The following is a 14546-nucleotide window of genomic DNA, read 5'->3' on the forward strand; positions in this document are numbered from 1 at the left end:
ATGACTTCAACATGTTGCAGCAGGTGAAGCTAGAAGGAAATAAAAAGAGTTACCATGATGACTGAGCATGTCTAGATCCATCTTCACAGCCTTCTGTGTGCGTCTGTGGACGGGATGGAGACTGATCCCATCCTCCAACAGCAACAACCAGGCATCACAATGACTCGAGGCTCCGCCCACATTAACTACACGCACTTTACTGACTGCAGAAGCTCCGCCCACCTCTGCATAAGACACACCCCCTGGGAGAACCACCTGGAAACAAAAACTCAGGTTACCCTGATAACTAGAACTCAGGTTACCCTAATGACTAGAACTCAGGTTACACTGATAATTAGAACTCAGGTTACACTGATAACTAGAACCCAGGTTACACTGATAACTAGAACCCAGGTTACACTGATAACTAGAACTCAGGTTACACTGATAACTAGAACCCAAGTTACACTGATAACTAGAAGTCAAGTTACACTGATAACTAGAACCAAGGTTACACTGATAACTAGAACTCAGGTTACCCTGATAACTAGAACTCAGGTTACCCTGATAACTAGAACTCAGGTTACACTGATAACTAGAACCCAGGTTACACTGATAACTAGAACTCAGGTTACACTGATAACTAGAACCCAGGTTACACTGATAACTAGAACTCAGGTTACACTGATAACTAGAACCCAAGTTACACTGATAACTAGAAGTCAAGTTACACTGATAACTAGAACCCAAGTTACACTGATAACTAGAAGTCAAGTTACACTGATAACTAGAACCCAAGTTACACTGATAACTAGAAGTCAAGTTACACTGATAACTAGAACCAAGGTTACACTGATAACTAGAACTCAGGTTACCCTGATAACTAGAACTCAGGTTACCCTGATAACTAGAACCCAAGTTACACTGATAACTCGAAGTCAAGTTACACTGATAACTAGAACCAAGGTTACACTGATAACTAGAACTCAGGTTACCCTGATAACTAGAACTCAGGTTACCCTGATAACTAGAACTCAGGTTACACTGATAACTAGAACTCAGGTTACACTGATAACTAGAACCCAGGTTACACTGATAAGTAGAACCCAGGTTACACTGATAACTAGAACTCAGGTTACACTGATAACTAGAACCCAAGTTACACTGATAACTAGAAGTCAAGTTACACTAATAACTAGAACCAAGGTTACACTGATAACTAGAACTCAGGTTACCCTGATAACTAGAACTCAGGTTACCCTGATAACTAGAACTCAGGTTACACTGATAACTAGAACTCAGGTTACCCTGATAACTAGAAGTCAAGTTACACTGATAACTAGAACCAAGGTTACACTGATAACTAGAACTCAGGTTACCCTGATAACTAGAACTCAGGTTACCCTGATAACTAGAACTCAGGTTACACTGATAACTAGAACTCAGGTTATACTATAGACGTCAGTAAAGTCTCTGAGGGTTCAGGTCTTAAGGCCTTAGGGGGACACTTGGACTTGGACTTAGACAAACTCAGGTGTACCTTCAGGATGTGAACCAGGTGACTCAGCAGCGCCTCTTCGTTGTCAGCAGCACAAATCAGCTGATCGCTCAGAGTCTCTATCTCAAACTGATGAACCGGTCTGAAAACACACAGTGGTAAATGAGGTATACTAAGTACTATTAGCAGTATTGGTAGTACTCGTGGTATTAGTAGTACTATAAGTATTAGTATCGCTTGCATTGTATTATTTACCCGTCTTTGAGGAACACAGACAGAACTTCTCTCAAGTCAAGAACGTCACACGCTGCCGAGTCGTTTTCCAACGAGAAGAGAAAACGATCTTCCTCCAGTTTACCGTGAAGCTCCTCCTCTTCCTCAACTGCGCACACACACACACACACACACACACACACACACACACAGTTTAAAGAATACAGACATCTGTTGGCCATCATTTTTCACATTGTCAGTCATTTTTACATTAGTATTATTATTGTTAGTGTATTTATCCAACCTGAGGGGGCGGAGTCAGATCTCTGAGGCAGGTAAGATGGGACGTCTATGACAAGAAAAAGATTTGAATAAAGAATCACGTCCAGGTGAGTTTAACAAACTACTCATACTAACATACCATATATACTAACTTACTAACTTACTATTCATACTGACATACTAACGTGTGTGTTTTACCTGTGTGTGTGTGTGTGTGTGTGTAAGTGTGTGTGTATTACCTGTGTACTCATTGAGGCGGAGCAGCTCGGTCTGCAGACCCTGACCGGCCCTCTCAGCCAGCAGGATGGGGGAGGGGATCTGAGGGTCTGACTGACACACCTGTAGACACAGGTAATCTCACTCAGACACGGGAAATGAAAGACGTGTGTGTGTGTGTGTGTGTGTGTGTGTGTGTGTGTGTGTGTGTGTGTGTGTAATCATTAGTGATGATTCTGGGTCATAAATGAACAGAAGGTAAAACTATCAGACCTTTGCTCCTGAGCAGATCAGAGACATTGTTTCTTCTACGTCGTCTCCACAAACCACCTGACGCAGCCTCTGAAACACACACACACACACACAACAAATGATTCACATAATGAGGTCATGTACTGTGTGTTTACTCTTTACATCACTTGCTGTATGTATTTGTGTTCTAGACTGAGTCAGACCTGATCCATCAGAGAGGGGGAGGAGGTCAGAGCGTGGACTCTTCTGTAGCAGCCTCTGCTGTATTTATCCTGGATGAACTTAGACCTTTCTACGTCAGACGACCCCGGACTCAGCTGCTCCGCCGCCGGTACCGCTGGAGCCCACACCTGATTGGCCAGCCGGTTACCGTAGGTAACAAACAGCTGGGAGAGAAAGGCGTTAAAGGCCATTTAGGAGTGGTTCAGTCCCCCCCTCTCTCACATGTATCAGATCAGTGGTTCAGTCCCCCCCCCTCTCACCTGTATCAGTGGTTCAGTCCCCCCTCTCTCACCTGTATCAGTGGTTCAGTCCCCCCTCTCACCTGTATCAGTGGTTCAGTCCCCCCTCTCTCACCTGTATCACTGGTTCAGTCCCCCGTCTTTCACCTGTATAAGTGTTTCAGTCCCCCCCCTCTCACCTGTATCAGTGGTCCAGTCCCCCCTCTCTCACCTGTATCAGTGGTTCAATCCCCCTCTCTCACCTGTATCAGTGGTTCAATCCCCCTCTCTCACCTGTATCAGTGGTTCAGTCCCCCCCCCCCCTCACCTGTACGAGCGGTTCAGTCCCTTATCTCACCTGTATGAGTGGTTCAGTCCCCCCTCTCTCACCTGTATAAGTGTTTCAGTCCCCCCCCCCTCTCACCTGTATTAGTGGTCCAATCCCCCCTCTCACCTGTATCAGTGGTTCAGTCTCTTCTCTCTCACCTGTATCAGTGGTTCAGTCCCTTCTCTCTCACCTGTATAAGTGGTCCAGTCCCCCCTCTCACTTCTATCAGTGGTTCAGTCCCCCCTCTCTCACCTGTATCAGTGGTTCAGTCCCCCCCCTCACCTGTACGAGCGGTTCAGTCCCCTATCTCACCTGTATGAGTGGTTCAGTCCCCCCTCTCTCACCTGTATAAGTGTTTCAGTCCCCCCCCCTCTCACCTGTATCAGTGGTCCAATCCCCCCTCTCACCTGTATCAGTGGTTCAGTCCCTTCTCTCTCACCTGTATCAGTGGTTCAGTCCCTTCTCTCTCACCTGTATAAGTGGTCCAGTCCCCCCTCTCACTTCTATCAGTGGTTCAGTCCCCCCTCTCTCACCTGTATCAGTGGTCCAATCCCCCCTCTCACCTGTATCAGTGGTTCAGTCCCTTCTCTCTCACCTGTATCAGTGGTTCAGTCCCTTCTCTCTCACCTGTATAAGTGGTCCAGTCCCCCCTCTCACTTCTATCAGTGGTTCAGCCCCCCTCTCTCTCACCTGCATCAGTGGTTCAGTCCACCCCTCTCTCACCTGTATCAGTGGTTCAGTCCCCCCTCTCTCACCTGTACGAGTGGTTTAGTCCCCCCCTCTCTCACCTGTACGAGTGGTTCAGTCCCCCCCTCTCACCTGTATGAGTGGTTCAGTCCCCCCCCCTCTCACCTGTATCAGTGGTTCGGTCCAGACCTTGTTGTCCATCTTCAGACTGCGTACCTTCGACAGGTTGCTTCCCAGAGCTCGATGCTGACCTGAGAAAAGACTGTTAGCATTCTGCATTCAAACCAATACATCTATTAGCAACATTAGCATTCAGAATAATACAGAACAACCAAGCAAACATGGATTCCTCTCATCAATGTAATCAAACATAATTACAGTGAATATTGTCATCAGTCAGATGAAATAAACTTGTTTGAAGATGAAAATCTTTCTTTATCTCGACCATCATCACAAACACAATCCCGTAAATATGTTTCAATGTAAACCTGATGTCTGGATTATGTTTTCTATTCTAATACATAATAAGGAAATGTTGCTAATTAACTGGCAGAAGGCTGATTTTAAACAATGTTCACAGACAATAGATTTCATTTGTTATCCGACCTCTCTGCATAATATCTGCTCATAACGTCTGACCTCCAGCTGCTGTGTGGTAGATACAGGTGTGTGATGTCTTCGTACCTGCACAGGTATGACAGATGACCAGCAGCAGGTTGACCGACGCCCACTCAGGATTGGCCGAGCCGCAGTCGCCGCACACTTTGTTGTCGGGGTTTTCCCAGAGACGCAGCGCCACCTGGCTGCTGGACAGAGCGCTAAGAATGACGGAGGACAGGCCGTCCAACCACATGGACAGCTCCTTCGACGAATCAACAGACAGGCTAAGGGAGGGGGCGGGGCCACGGAGAGACAGGGGCGGGGCCACAGAGAGACAGAGGGCGGGACAAAGAGGGGAAAAGAGGGAGAAGAAAGAATGAGGGAGAACGTTAAGACCTAATATAACAGACAGGTGGTCAGACAGACAGACAGTCAGACAGACAGTCAAGTAGTAAAACAGACAAGTAGTAAAACAGACAAGTAGTCAGAAAGACAGTTAGTCAGACAGACAGGTAGTCAGACAGACAGGTACACACTTGAAGCTCTTGTCTGGAGTGATGAGGGTAAACGAGTGTTTTCCCGTAAGTTTCACTGTGGCCACGTTCAGGTAGTCAGACAGACAGGTAGTCAGACAGACAGTCAAGTAGTAAAACAGACAAGTAGTCAGACAGACAGACAGTCAAGTAGTAAAACAGACAAGTAGTCAGACAGACAGTTAGTCAGACAGACAGACAGACAGATAGACAGACAGACAGATAGACAGACAGTCAGACAGACAGGTGGTCAGACAGATGGGTAGTCAGACAGATGGGTAGTCAGACAGACAGACAGACAGACAGACAGACAGACGGTCAGACAGACAGGTAGTTAGACAGACAGGTACACACTTGAAGCTCTTGTATGGAGTGATGAGGGTAAACGAGTGTTTTCCCGTAGGTTTCACTGTGGCCACGTTCAGAGGGACGGAGAACGAGGCGATGCCCAGCGTGAAGCTCTCCTTGTTGGCGTACATCCAGAGATCGTGACCCCAGACGGCGGCGTAGGCTCGGCTCCGAGGGTCCCTGATGGTGATTGGTCCGTGGAGGTCCGGGGGGGAGGGGCTTGGCTGGCCTCGAGTCGCCAGCAGAGACGTGACCCAACCTATTTGAACATCTGGAAAAAACATGAAGAAGACTTCACAACTTCGTCACCTGTGTCTGTCTGAACACACCTGTCCAGTCCAGCAGACCACAGACCCAGACCTGGTCCAATACAGTTCAGGTCTCTTACCCTCATTATGAGCCATGAAGTCATAATGCTTCTTCTTGAAGTAAACAGAGAATCTTCCTTTGTCCTGTTTCTTCACGTTGGTGATGCTGGAGACGTGAAAGAGGACCTCACTGAACCGGTCCTGGTCCATAGAGAGAGAGACAGGCATGAGAGACAGACAGACAGGCAGACAGGCAGACAGATAGGCAGAGACAATAACATACTGTTCGTTTCTTCCACAGAGACATCAGCTGTCCGTCCAACGTCGCCCATAAAACATTGTGTCTGTTAGAGAAAGAGAGAAAATATCTGTTTATCATCATCATCATCATCATCATCATCATCATCAGGTGTTCCTCAGTGGTCAATTCTGGGTCTCCTTCTGTTTTACATGTAAATTACCCATGATGCATCTGGTTCATCCTACACTAACACATTACCCATGATGCCTCTGGTTCATCCTTCACTAACACATTACCCATGATGCCTCTGGTTCATCCTTCACTAACACATTACCCATGATGCCTCTGGTTCATCCTACACTAACACATTACCCATGATGCCTCTGGTTCATCCTTCACTAACACATTACCCATGATGCCTCTGGTTCATCCTTCACTAACACATACCCATGATGCCTCTGGTTCATCCTTCACTAACACACTGTTGGTTAGTTTCAACCTCATGATTCTATAGACCAGAGTCTGTGAGCGGAGATCAGTTCTACCAGGAGATCACTGAGGTTTGTTATTGATCTCATTTCATGATAACAATGGTACTAATGATGACCATGATGATGATGATGATGGGGATGAGGATGATGAAGGTACCTGAAACCCTTCCAGACATCCAGCCAGCTGGTTCGGACCACGGCGCTCTGATGAGCTGAACTCCCGCTGCCCCCCTTCTTTCTGGACACTCGAATCGTGGCCCCTCTGCAGGACAAACAGCCCAAAGTCACACTTTGCATTTTGGGAAATTTAACTTGTATAGTTGAACTCAAAATCTTCTCACTTCCTCAAAAATGTCTTTCCTCACATCCTAGTTTAAATGTGTCCTCTTTTAAATGTGTCCTTGTTAATGTGTGTCCTCGTTTATGTGTCTTAGTTTAAATGTGTCCTCATCTAAATGTGTCATAGTTTAAATGTGTCCTAGTTTAAATGTGTTCCAGTTTAAATATGCTCTAGTTTAAATATGCTCTAGTTTAAATATGTTCCAGTTTAAATGTGTTTTAGTTTAAATATGTTCTAGTTTAAATGTGTCCTTGTTTAAATGTGTCCTAGTTTATATGTGTCTTAGTTTAAATATGTTCTAGTTTAAATGTGTCCTTGTTTAAATGTGTCCTAGTTTATATGTGTCCCAGTTTAAATGTGTCCCAGTTTAAATATGCTTTAGTTTACATCTACACTTTGAATGAGATGTTGTTTGTGTACCTTGGAGTCTTCTGTTTCAGAGGCTTTCCTGATTGGACAGCAGAATGAGGAGGGGGTGGGGCCGGCCTCGTGGGGACCAGAGGACCTGAAGGACTCGATGGGAGTCTGCAGAGCACAAATATTGAAGAAGAGTTAAGAGCAGCTTTGTAGTAATACCAGTAGTTACTGTGGTATACGTACTCTTTGGTATTTGAAAACGGGTCTCCTTCCATTGGTCCACCAGCTCCAGAGGGGGCGTGGCTACCTCCCGTATCCTCCTCCTCATTGGACGAGTCGGTGTCCGCTTCATCTTGGCTCGCCCAAGAAGCCAACACGGTGACGTACGGGGTTTCTTCTTTGATGGTGTGAGGAGACCGTTTACAAACTGAAAAACAAAACAGACGAAGAAGAGTCAGGAGGGTGAAGCGCAGGAGGACTCACGAGAACCAGGTTTCACTGTGTCAGTACCGTCCTCCGTCGGCTCAGTAGCGCCCTCTAGTGGAGGTAATGTGGCTCCTGCATTCGGGTCTAAAGATGACATCACCAGCTGTGACAATGCTCCAACATCTGGGCACGAACAGAGAGCATGTGGCTCAGCCAATCAGGAGACCGTTTGAGTTATTTAAAACACATTTCTCCCCTCCAATAAAACATGAAAGTAGTAGAGGACTTTTATTTTGAAGAGGTGCTAGTATGCAACAATGCCTCCGTTTGATTGGTTGATGGCCGTACCTGTGTGAGCGGCTCCGTCCCTCGGCTGTGAGGGGGGGTCGGGTGCATCGGTCGTGGAGCTGACATCAGGATTAGCCACAATGCTAGCAATTCCCTCTAAACCGGGTATTTTAGCTAATGAGCTAATGATGCTATCTAAGCTAACAGTGCTAGCAGCAGGTACAGGTGCAGTGGTGGAGGCAGCAGCAGGGTTAGCCACAGCGCTAGCAGTTCCTGCTAAGCTAGGTATGCCAGTGGCGATGCTGTCAGCCATGCTGTCTATGGAGGGGGGGGCCAAGGGAGAGGGCAGGGTGGGGGCGTGGCCTCCAATGGAGGCAGCGAATCCAGCCAATGACGGGATGCTGGTGCCGATGATGTCAGTAACGCCGGCCAATGACGGAAAGACGGCTCCGCGGTCCGACCAACCGAAAGGAGGAAGAGGAGGAGCACCTTCACCTGAGGAAGAGGACACGGTGACATCATCATCAGCTGTAGTTCCTCTATCGTCCACTACATTACATTACAGTCATTTAGCAGACGCTTTTGACGCTCTTAAAATAAGTGCATTCAATATTGGTAATCAAAAGAACTACTAGTCACCAGAAGTCATAAGTACATCTCCTTTTCCAAACAAGCATCTAAGAGCATGAAGCAGAGCATAACTCAGAGCCAAAGTACAGAAAAAGAGAAACAGTTAGTGCTATAAGTAATACGAATACAATAAGTGCAACAAGCTAGTATGAATACAATAAGTGCAACAAGCTAGTATGAATACAATAAGTGCTAAGTGGAAGGCTCAGGGTAGCACTTCCTGAAGAGGTGGGTTTTCAGCCTGCGCCGAAAGATGGGCAGCGACTCTGCTGTCCTGACGTCAGTGAGAAGTTCATTCCACCACTGTGGGGCCAGGACAGAAAACAGACGTGACCGGGTCGATCGGCCGCCAGGACCTCTGAGCGACGGGGCAACTGATCGCCCCGAGGCAGCAGAGAGAAGTGGTCTGACGGGGGTGGAGGTCTTGACCATGGTCTGGAGATAGGAAGGAGCTGTTCCTTTCACTGCCCTGTAGGCTAGCACCAGAGTCTTAAACTGGATGAGTTACAGGTAGCCAGTGTAGAGAACGGAGAAAGGAAGTTGTGTGGGAGAACTTGGGGTGATTGAACACCAGACGAGCTGCGGCTTTCTGGACAAGCTCCAGAGGTCTGATGGCCGTCGCCGGATCTCCGGCGAGTAGAGAGTTGCAGTAGTCCAGGCGGGAGATGATGAGAGCCTGGATGAGAACCTGCGCCGTCTCGTCAGTCAGGAAGAGGAGAATCCTCCTGATGTTGTAGAGCAGGAATCTGCAGGAGCGTGTAACGGATGAAATGTTTGCTGTTATTGACAGTTGGTCATCCAGGGTCACACCCAGGTTCCTCTCAGTCCGAGTTGTCGTCACCACGGTATCATCAATGGTGATGGACAGGTCCCGGTGCGGGCAACCCTTCCCCGGGAGGAACAGTAGCTCGGTTTTGTCTAGGTTGAGCTTGAGGTGGTGTGTCGTCATCCACTTCGAGATGTCAGCCAAACACGCAGCGATGCGCGTCTCCACTTGGGTGTCACCGGGGGGAAATGACAAGACCAGCTGGGTGTCATCGGCATAACAATGGTAGGAGAAGTCATGCGAGCGAATAACAGAACCCAGAGATGTTGTGTAGAGCGAGAAGAGAAGGGGGCCCAGGACTGAACCTTGCGGAACCCCCGTAGTCAGCGTGCGTGGTTCCGACACGACCCCCCTCCAGGTCACCTGGTAGGATCGACCCGTCAGGTAGGATGCAAACAGGGAGAGTGCAGAGCCTGAGACGCCCATCCCCTCGAGGGTGGAGAGGAGGATCTGATGGTTCAAAGTGTCAAACGCTGCAGACAGGTCCAGGAGAATCCGGACAGAGGAGAGAGAGTTCGCTCTCGCGGCGTGAAGCGACTCTGTCACCGCAAGGAGGGCCGTCTCTGTCGAGTGACCCACTTTGAACCCGGACTGGTGGGGGTCCAAGAGGCTGTTTTGGTGGAGATAGGAAGACAGTTAGTTAAAGACAGCACGTTCAAGTGTTTTGGATAGAAAGGGTAGAAGAGAAACCGGTCTGAAGTTCATGACATCAGAGGGGTCAAGTGATGGTTTCTTCAGAAGGGGGGTGACTCTGGCAGTCTTGAAGGCCGTGGGAAAGCATCCTGAAACAAGAGATGTGTTGATGAGGTGGGTGAGGAAAGGAAGGAGTTCAGTCGCAATAGACTGAAGAAGAGGGGAAGGGATCGGGTCAAGGGAGCACGTGGTGGGGCGGTTAGACGTAACAAGGTTGAGGACCTCGTTAGGGGAGAGAGGAGCCAGAAAGGGTAAGATGGGGCGTGGAGATGGGAGGGAGAGCTGTGGGGGCAGGATTGGACAGGGAGAGAGGGGCTGAGAGAAGAAGGATCTGATATCGTTTACCTTCTTGTCAAAGGATTAATCCCCATTTGGTGCTATATGTATGTTTATATATGCTGTATATGTACATCTTTAGAGTCAACCTCTATATTATTATATTATCAAGTCTATTATTCTATAATTGAGTCCAAAAAGTCTTATTTTCATTAAAACAAGTGAAGAATCTGGACATTCAGTGACTTCTCTTGAACTTGTTTCTGATAAAAAAAAATGATGAAGATGAAGAGTTTTCTGTCATGTGACCTTTCCTTCAGCTGAGATTCTTCAGCTGGCAGACGACAAACTGCTTTCAGACGATCACCAGTTCAACAACAGGAACAAACCGGTTCAACCTGCTGCAACACGTCAGCACTAAAAATAAACAATCAGTCAGACCTCAGATCAGCTGTTTGACTCAGTGTTTCATTTTACTTCATTCAGAATTTAATTTGATTTATTGTTTAACTGTGAATTCAACTCGTTTCACTTCTGGCTTTCAAACTGACTCGACTTCCTGTTTTAACTGAAATCTGACTGTTGATGAAAATCAGTCAGCTGACACGTCAGCAAGCTTCCATTAGAGATGTTATATAATATATGTTTGGATGTGTTTTACCCGTCTTATGTGGACATGAATCTGATTACAGTCACATTGTTGGGACTCAGCTTCCTATACGGGGACAAAGGTTTAGGTTGTGGTAAGTTTTAGGTTAAGGTTAGGTTTAGGATTAGGCTGGTAGCGGTTATGGTAAGTCTCCAGGAAATTAATTTAATGAATTTATTTTGTGTGTGTGTGTGTGTGTGTGTGTGTGTGTGTGTGTGTGTGTGTGTGTGTGTGTGTGTGTGTGTGTGTGTGTGTGTGTGTGTGTGTGTGTGTGTGTGTGTGTGAGAGAGAGAGAGTACCTGTGCTCAGGTGAACCCCATTTGAGAAAACCGGTTGTAGAGTTTCACCATTCACATCTCTGAAAAACAAACTTTGTGTTTGAATCCAATTATCCATTTTGTGTGTATTTGTGTGTGCGCAGGTAAAAAGGTGAGCTGACCTGTCCGAAGAGGAGGCGGAGCCAAGACTCTCCCTCATGTAACGAGCTCGAGGCTTCGGGACAGGAAGTGGAGGAGGAGTCATCTGTAGGAGAAGAGAGTGTGATTCTTCTGATCATGAAACCAAACTAAGGACAAGAGGCACCGACCAATCAGGAATCATCTTAGTCTAAGGAGAAGACAGCTGTGTTCCATCATGTTAGAACAACAACACACATGGTTTAGAGCTAGACTCAGACAGCTACAGTTGCATAAGGAACATAACAAGAGGGGACAAGGACATGTTCAAGGAGTCAACATACAGATTTATCAAGGAGGTGAGAGACTCTGAGAAACTGAAACACCAGCTCTCAGCAAGTGACTCTTCTGTCTGGAGACTCTCAGACAGACCACCAACCACAAGACTAAAGCCCCCCCACTCCATGAATGACCTCCGCCGGGCAGACGAGCTGAATGAGTTCTCCTGTCTCTTTGAAAGACAATGAGACAGTCCTGACCCCATCCCCCCCATGAGTTCATCCACCAGCCCCAGACCTCCAGGTCCACCTCCCCCAGTTCATCAGGGGCCCACACCTCTGTATCACCCATCCCAGTGTGATGACAGCACCATCAGTGGACTCATCTCTGGTTGGGATGAATCCGCCTTCAGGTGGGAGATGGACCATCTGGTGACCTGATCTGAACAACTTAGAGCTCAACGCTCTAAAGACGGTGGAGTAAATATAAAATAATAAACGGTTCTGGTTCTGAAAACCTAAAGTGGTCCAGACCAGTTTCTGTTCAGAGATTCAGAGCGAAGAGAAGGTCCTCTTCGGAGTTCTCACTCTAAAACTCAAAGCGGCTTCAAACTATAAATGAACATCATGCTGTACTGAAGAAGACTGTAAACTAGAGATTGAGACCATAAACTCATGTTCACAATGTTTACTGAGGGAATAAATCAAGAGAGAAGTAGAGTCATTTTAGACTAGACTTCTATACAACCAGAGGAGTCGCCCCCTGCTGGACACTAGAGAGAATGCAGCTTTGACACGTGAAGCTTTGGATCCACTTAAAGAACCAGAGGTTCGTATCCTGATTCACACGTACATCTAAACTAAAGAACATCTACTGAATTAAAGAACATCTACTAAACTAAGGAACATCTAAACTAAGGAACATCTAAACTAAATAACATCTAAACTAAATAACATCTAAACTAAATAACATCTACTGAACTAAAGAACATCTACTGAACTAAAGAACGTCTACTAAACTAAAGAACGTCTAGCAAACTAATGAACATCTACTAAACTAAGGAACATCTAAACTAAGGAACATCTAAACTAAGGAACATCTAAACTAAAGAATGTCTAAAGTAAATAACGTCTTAACTAAACGTCTAAACTAACGTCTAAAGTAAACATCTAAACTAAAGAACATCTAAAGTAAATGTCTAAACTAAACGTCTAAAGTGCACATCTAAACTAAAGAACATCTAAAGTAAATAACGTCTAAACTAAACAACGTCTAAACTAACGTCTAAAGTAAACATCTAAACTAAAGAACATCTAAAGTAAATAACGTCTAAACTAAACGTCTAAACTAACGTCTAAAGTAAACATCTAAACTAAAGAACATCTAAAGTAAATGTCTAAACTAAACGTCTAAAGTGAACATCTAAACTAAATAACATCTACTGAAAGTCTAAAGTAAAGAACATATACTGAACTAAGGAACATCTAGACTAAAGAGCATCTGAAATAAAGAACATCTGAACTAAAGAATAATACAATGTTTACTGAGGGAATAAATCAAGAGAGAAGTAGAGTCATTTTCTCATAGACTTCTATACAACCAGAGGAGTCACCCCCCTGGTGGACAGTAGAGAGAATGCAGCTTTAACATGTGAAGCTTTGACTTCACAACCGGAGGTTAGTCTCCTAGTTCACACATACAGTTTCCACTTGTTACATACATACAGTGTCTTTTCAAAATAAACTTCCAGTGTAGATTTTCAAAATAAACTTCCAGCGTAGATTTACTGAGTCTTTAGGTTTACTAATGTCACTAAACTGCTTGGTTAGGCCCTACTAGGTGTGTTAGAGAGCTGGCATTAGATAAGTAAGTTACGTAACATTAGTGAAAGGAGTCAATGTGTTGCACAGGACATGAACAGGACTATGGGTGAAAGTATTGGTCAGCTGCTCTGAAGTCTAACATTAAGTTTACATTAATACTTTAATATATTATTAACCTTAATAATATATTAAACTATTAATGTAAAAGTCACACTGATTAATAATATATTTAACTTTTAATAAATAATACTTTGAATATATATTCAGAAGTTCAGTCAATAAATAAATAAATACTTCAGATCTTCTGCATCACCTGAATGGTTATTGGTTACTGTGACAATACTTGAGTAAATGTACTTTGTTACTTTCTGTTAGAAGTGTAACATTTCTCAAACAAAGAAGAAATTGTACTTTAAAAAGACTGAAAACATGAATATTAATACATCTGAAACAACAATAAGAACCACAGAAGAAGAAACATCATGACTTTACTTCTTACTTTGTTTGAGCTTCTCAGTGACAACGAACACCTGAGATTCCTGCTGCTCACCTGTCGCTCTGTCCTCCTTACCCGTCTGTCTGTCTGTCTGTCTGTCCACCTGATTTCTGTTTACCTCTCTAACTGTTTACCTGTCTGACTGTTTAGATGTGTACCTGTTTACCTGTCTGACTGTTTAGATGTGTACCTGTTTACCTGTCTGACTGTTCTCTTGTCTGTGTGCCGGTAAATGTTGAAGTTTTCTGCTTCACATGTTGAACGTCCTGTTTATGATCTACCTGCACTCATAAAAACTGAACCGTCAACTCTATTGTCGCCGTGTGTGTGTGTGTGTGTGTGTTAAAGGGTTAATTCACATGGAGACAACAATAGCTGTGATTGGGTAGCAGGTACACACCTGTACAGCTGAACCAATCAGCTGTTTTAACTGCCGACGTTTTTACAGTGAAACGTTGAACAGGTTCAACCTGCTGCAGGAATGTAGGTGTGAGTCTGTCTGTCTGTGTAGTAACACTTACATACGTTTACAGATGAAAACATATGGAACAGTCTTTGTCCTGATGATCTGGTTGTAGAATTAGTTTGATTCCAGCTGACTTATTCTCTTCTTCTTCTTCTTTGGATCTCACAGCCCAGCTCAGAGACTGAG

The 14546-nt window shown here is 45.3% G+C and overlaps 1 protein-coding gene across 3 annotated transcripts in view; it reads right to left on the reverse strand.

Annotated features, from left to right (window-relative positions):
* The window catches only part of LOC137871494 (arf-GAP with Rho-GAP domain, ANK repeat and PH domain-containing protein 1), a 16997-nt gene extending 2828 nt beyond the window's left edge, over positions 1–14169 (reverse strand). Inside the window, exons 1-20 of one of the 3 annotated variants that reach the window (XM_068709324.1) lie at positions 13898–14169; positions 11341–11423; positions 11201–11259; positions 7888–8322; positions 7624–7722; positions 7357–7540; positions 7177–7281; positions 6574–6678; positions 5968–6028; positions 5765–5885; positions 5383–5647; positions 4580–4779; positions 4061–4146; positions 2644–2826; positions 2462–2530; positions 2212–2311; positions 1995–2039; positions 1733–1859; positions 1520–1619; positions 54–255 (exon numbers count right to left, since the gene is read on the reverse strand). In XM_068709324.1, the coding sequence (XP_068565425.1) occupies positions 54–255; positions 1520–1619; positions 1733–1859; positions 1995–2039; positions 2212–2311; positions 2462–2530; positions 2644–2826; positions 4061–4146; positions 4580–4779; positions 5383–5647; positions 5765–5885; positions 5968–6028; positions 6574–6678; positions 7177–7281; positions 7357–7540; positions 7624–7722; positions 7888–8322; positions 11201–11259; positions 11341–11423 (2629 nt within the window). In that variant the 5' untranslated portion in view covers positions 13898–14169. Of the gene's footprint in view, positions 1–53; positions 256–1519; positions 1620–1732; positions 1860–1994; positions 2040–2211; positions 2312–2461; positions 2531–2643; positions 2827–4060; positions 4147–4579; positions 4780–5382; positions 5648–5764; positions 5886–5967; positions 6029–6573; positions 6679–7176; positions 7541–7623; positions 7723–7887; positions 8323–11200; positions 11260–11340; positions 11424–13897 lie in introns of all 3 variants that reach the window. The other 2 variants (XM_068709322.1, XM_068709323.1) reach the window with 2 other exon arrangements.
* Between the last annotated feature and the right edge of the window lie 377 nt (positions 14170–14546).

The sequence above is a fragment of the Cebidichthys violaceus genome, unplaced genomic scaffold (genome assembly GCF_023349555.1).
Source record: "Cebidichthys violaceus isolate CVI_PGR_0920_01 unplaced genomic scaffold, fCebVio1.0.p SCAF_142, whole genome shotgun sequence".
Lineage (NCBI taxonomy): Eukaryota > Metazoa > Chordata > Actinopteri > Perciformes > Stichaeidae > Cebidichthys > Cebidichthys violaceus.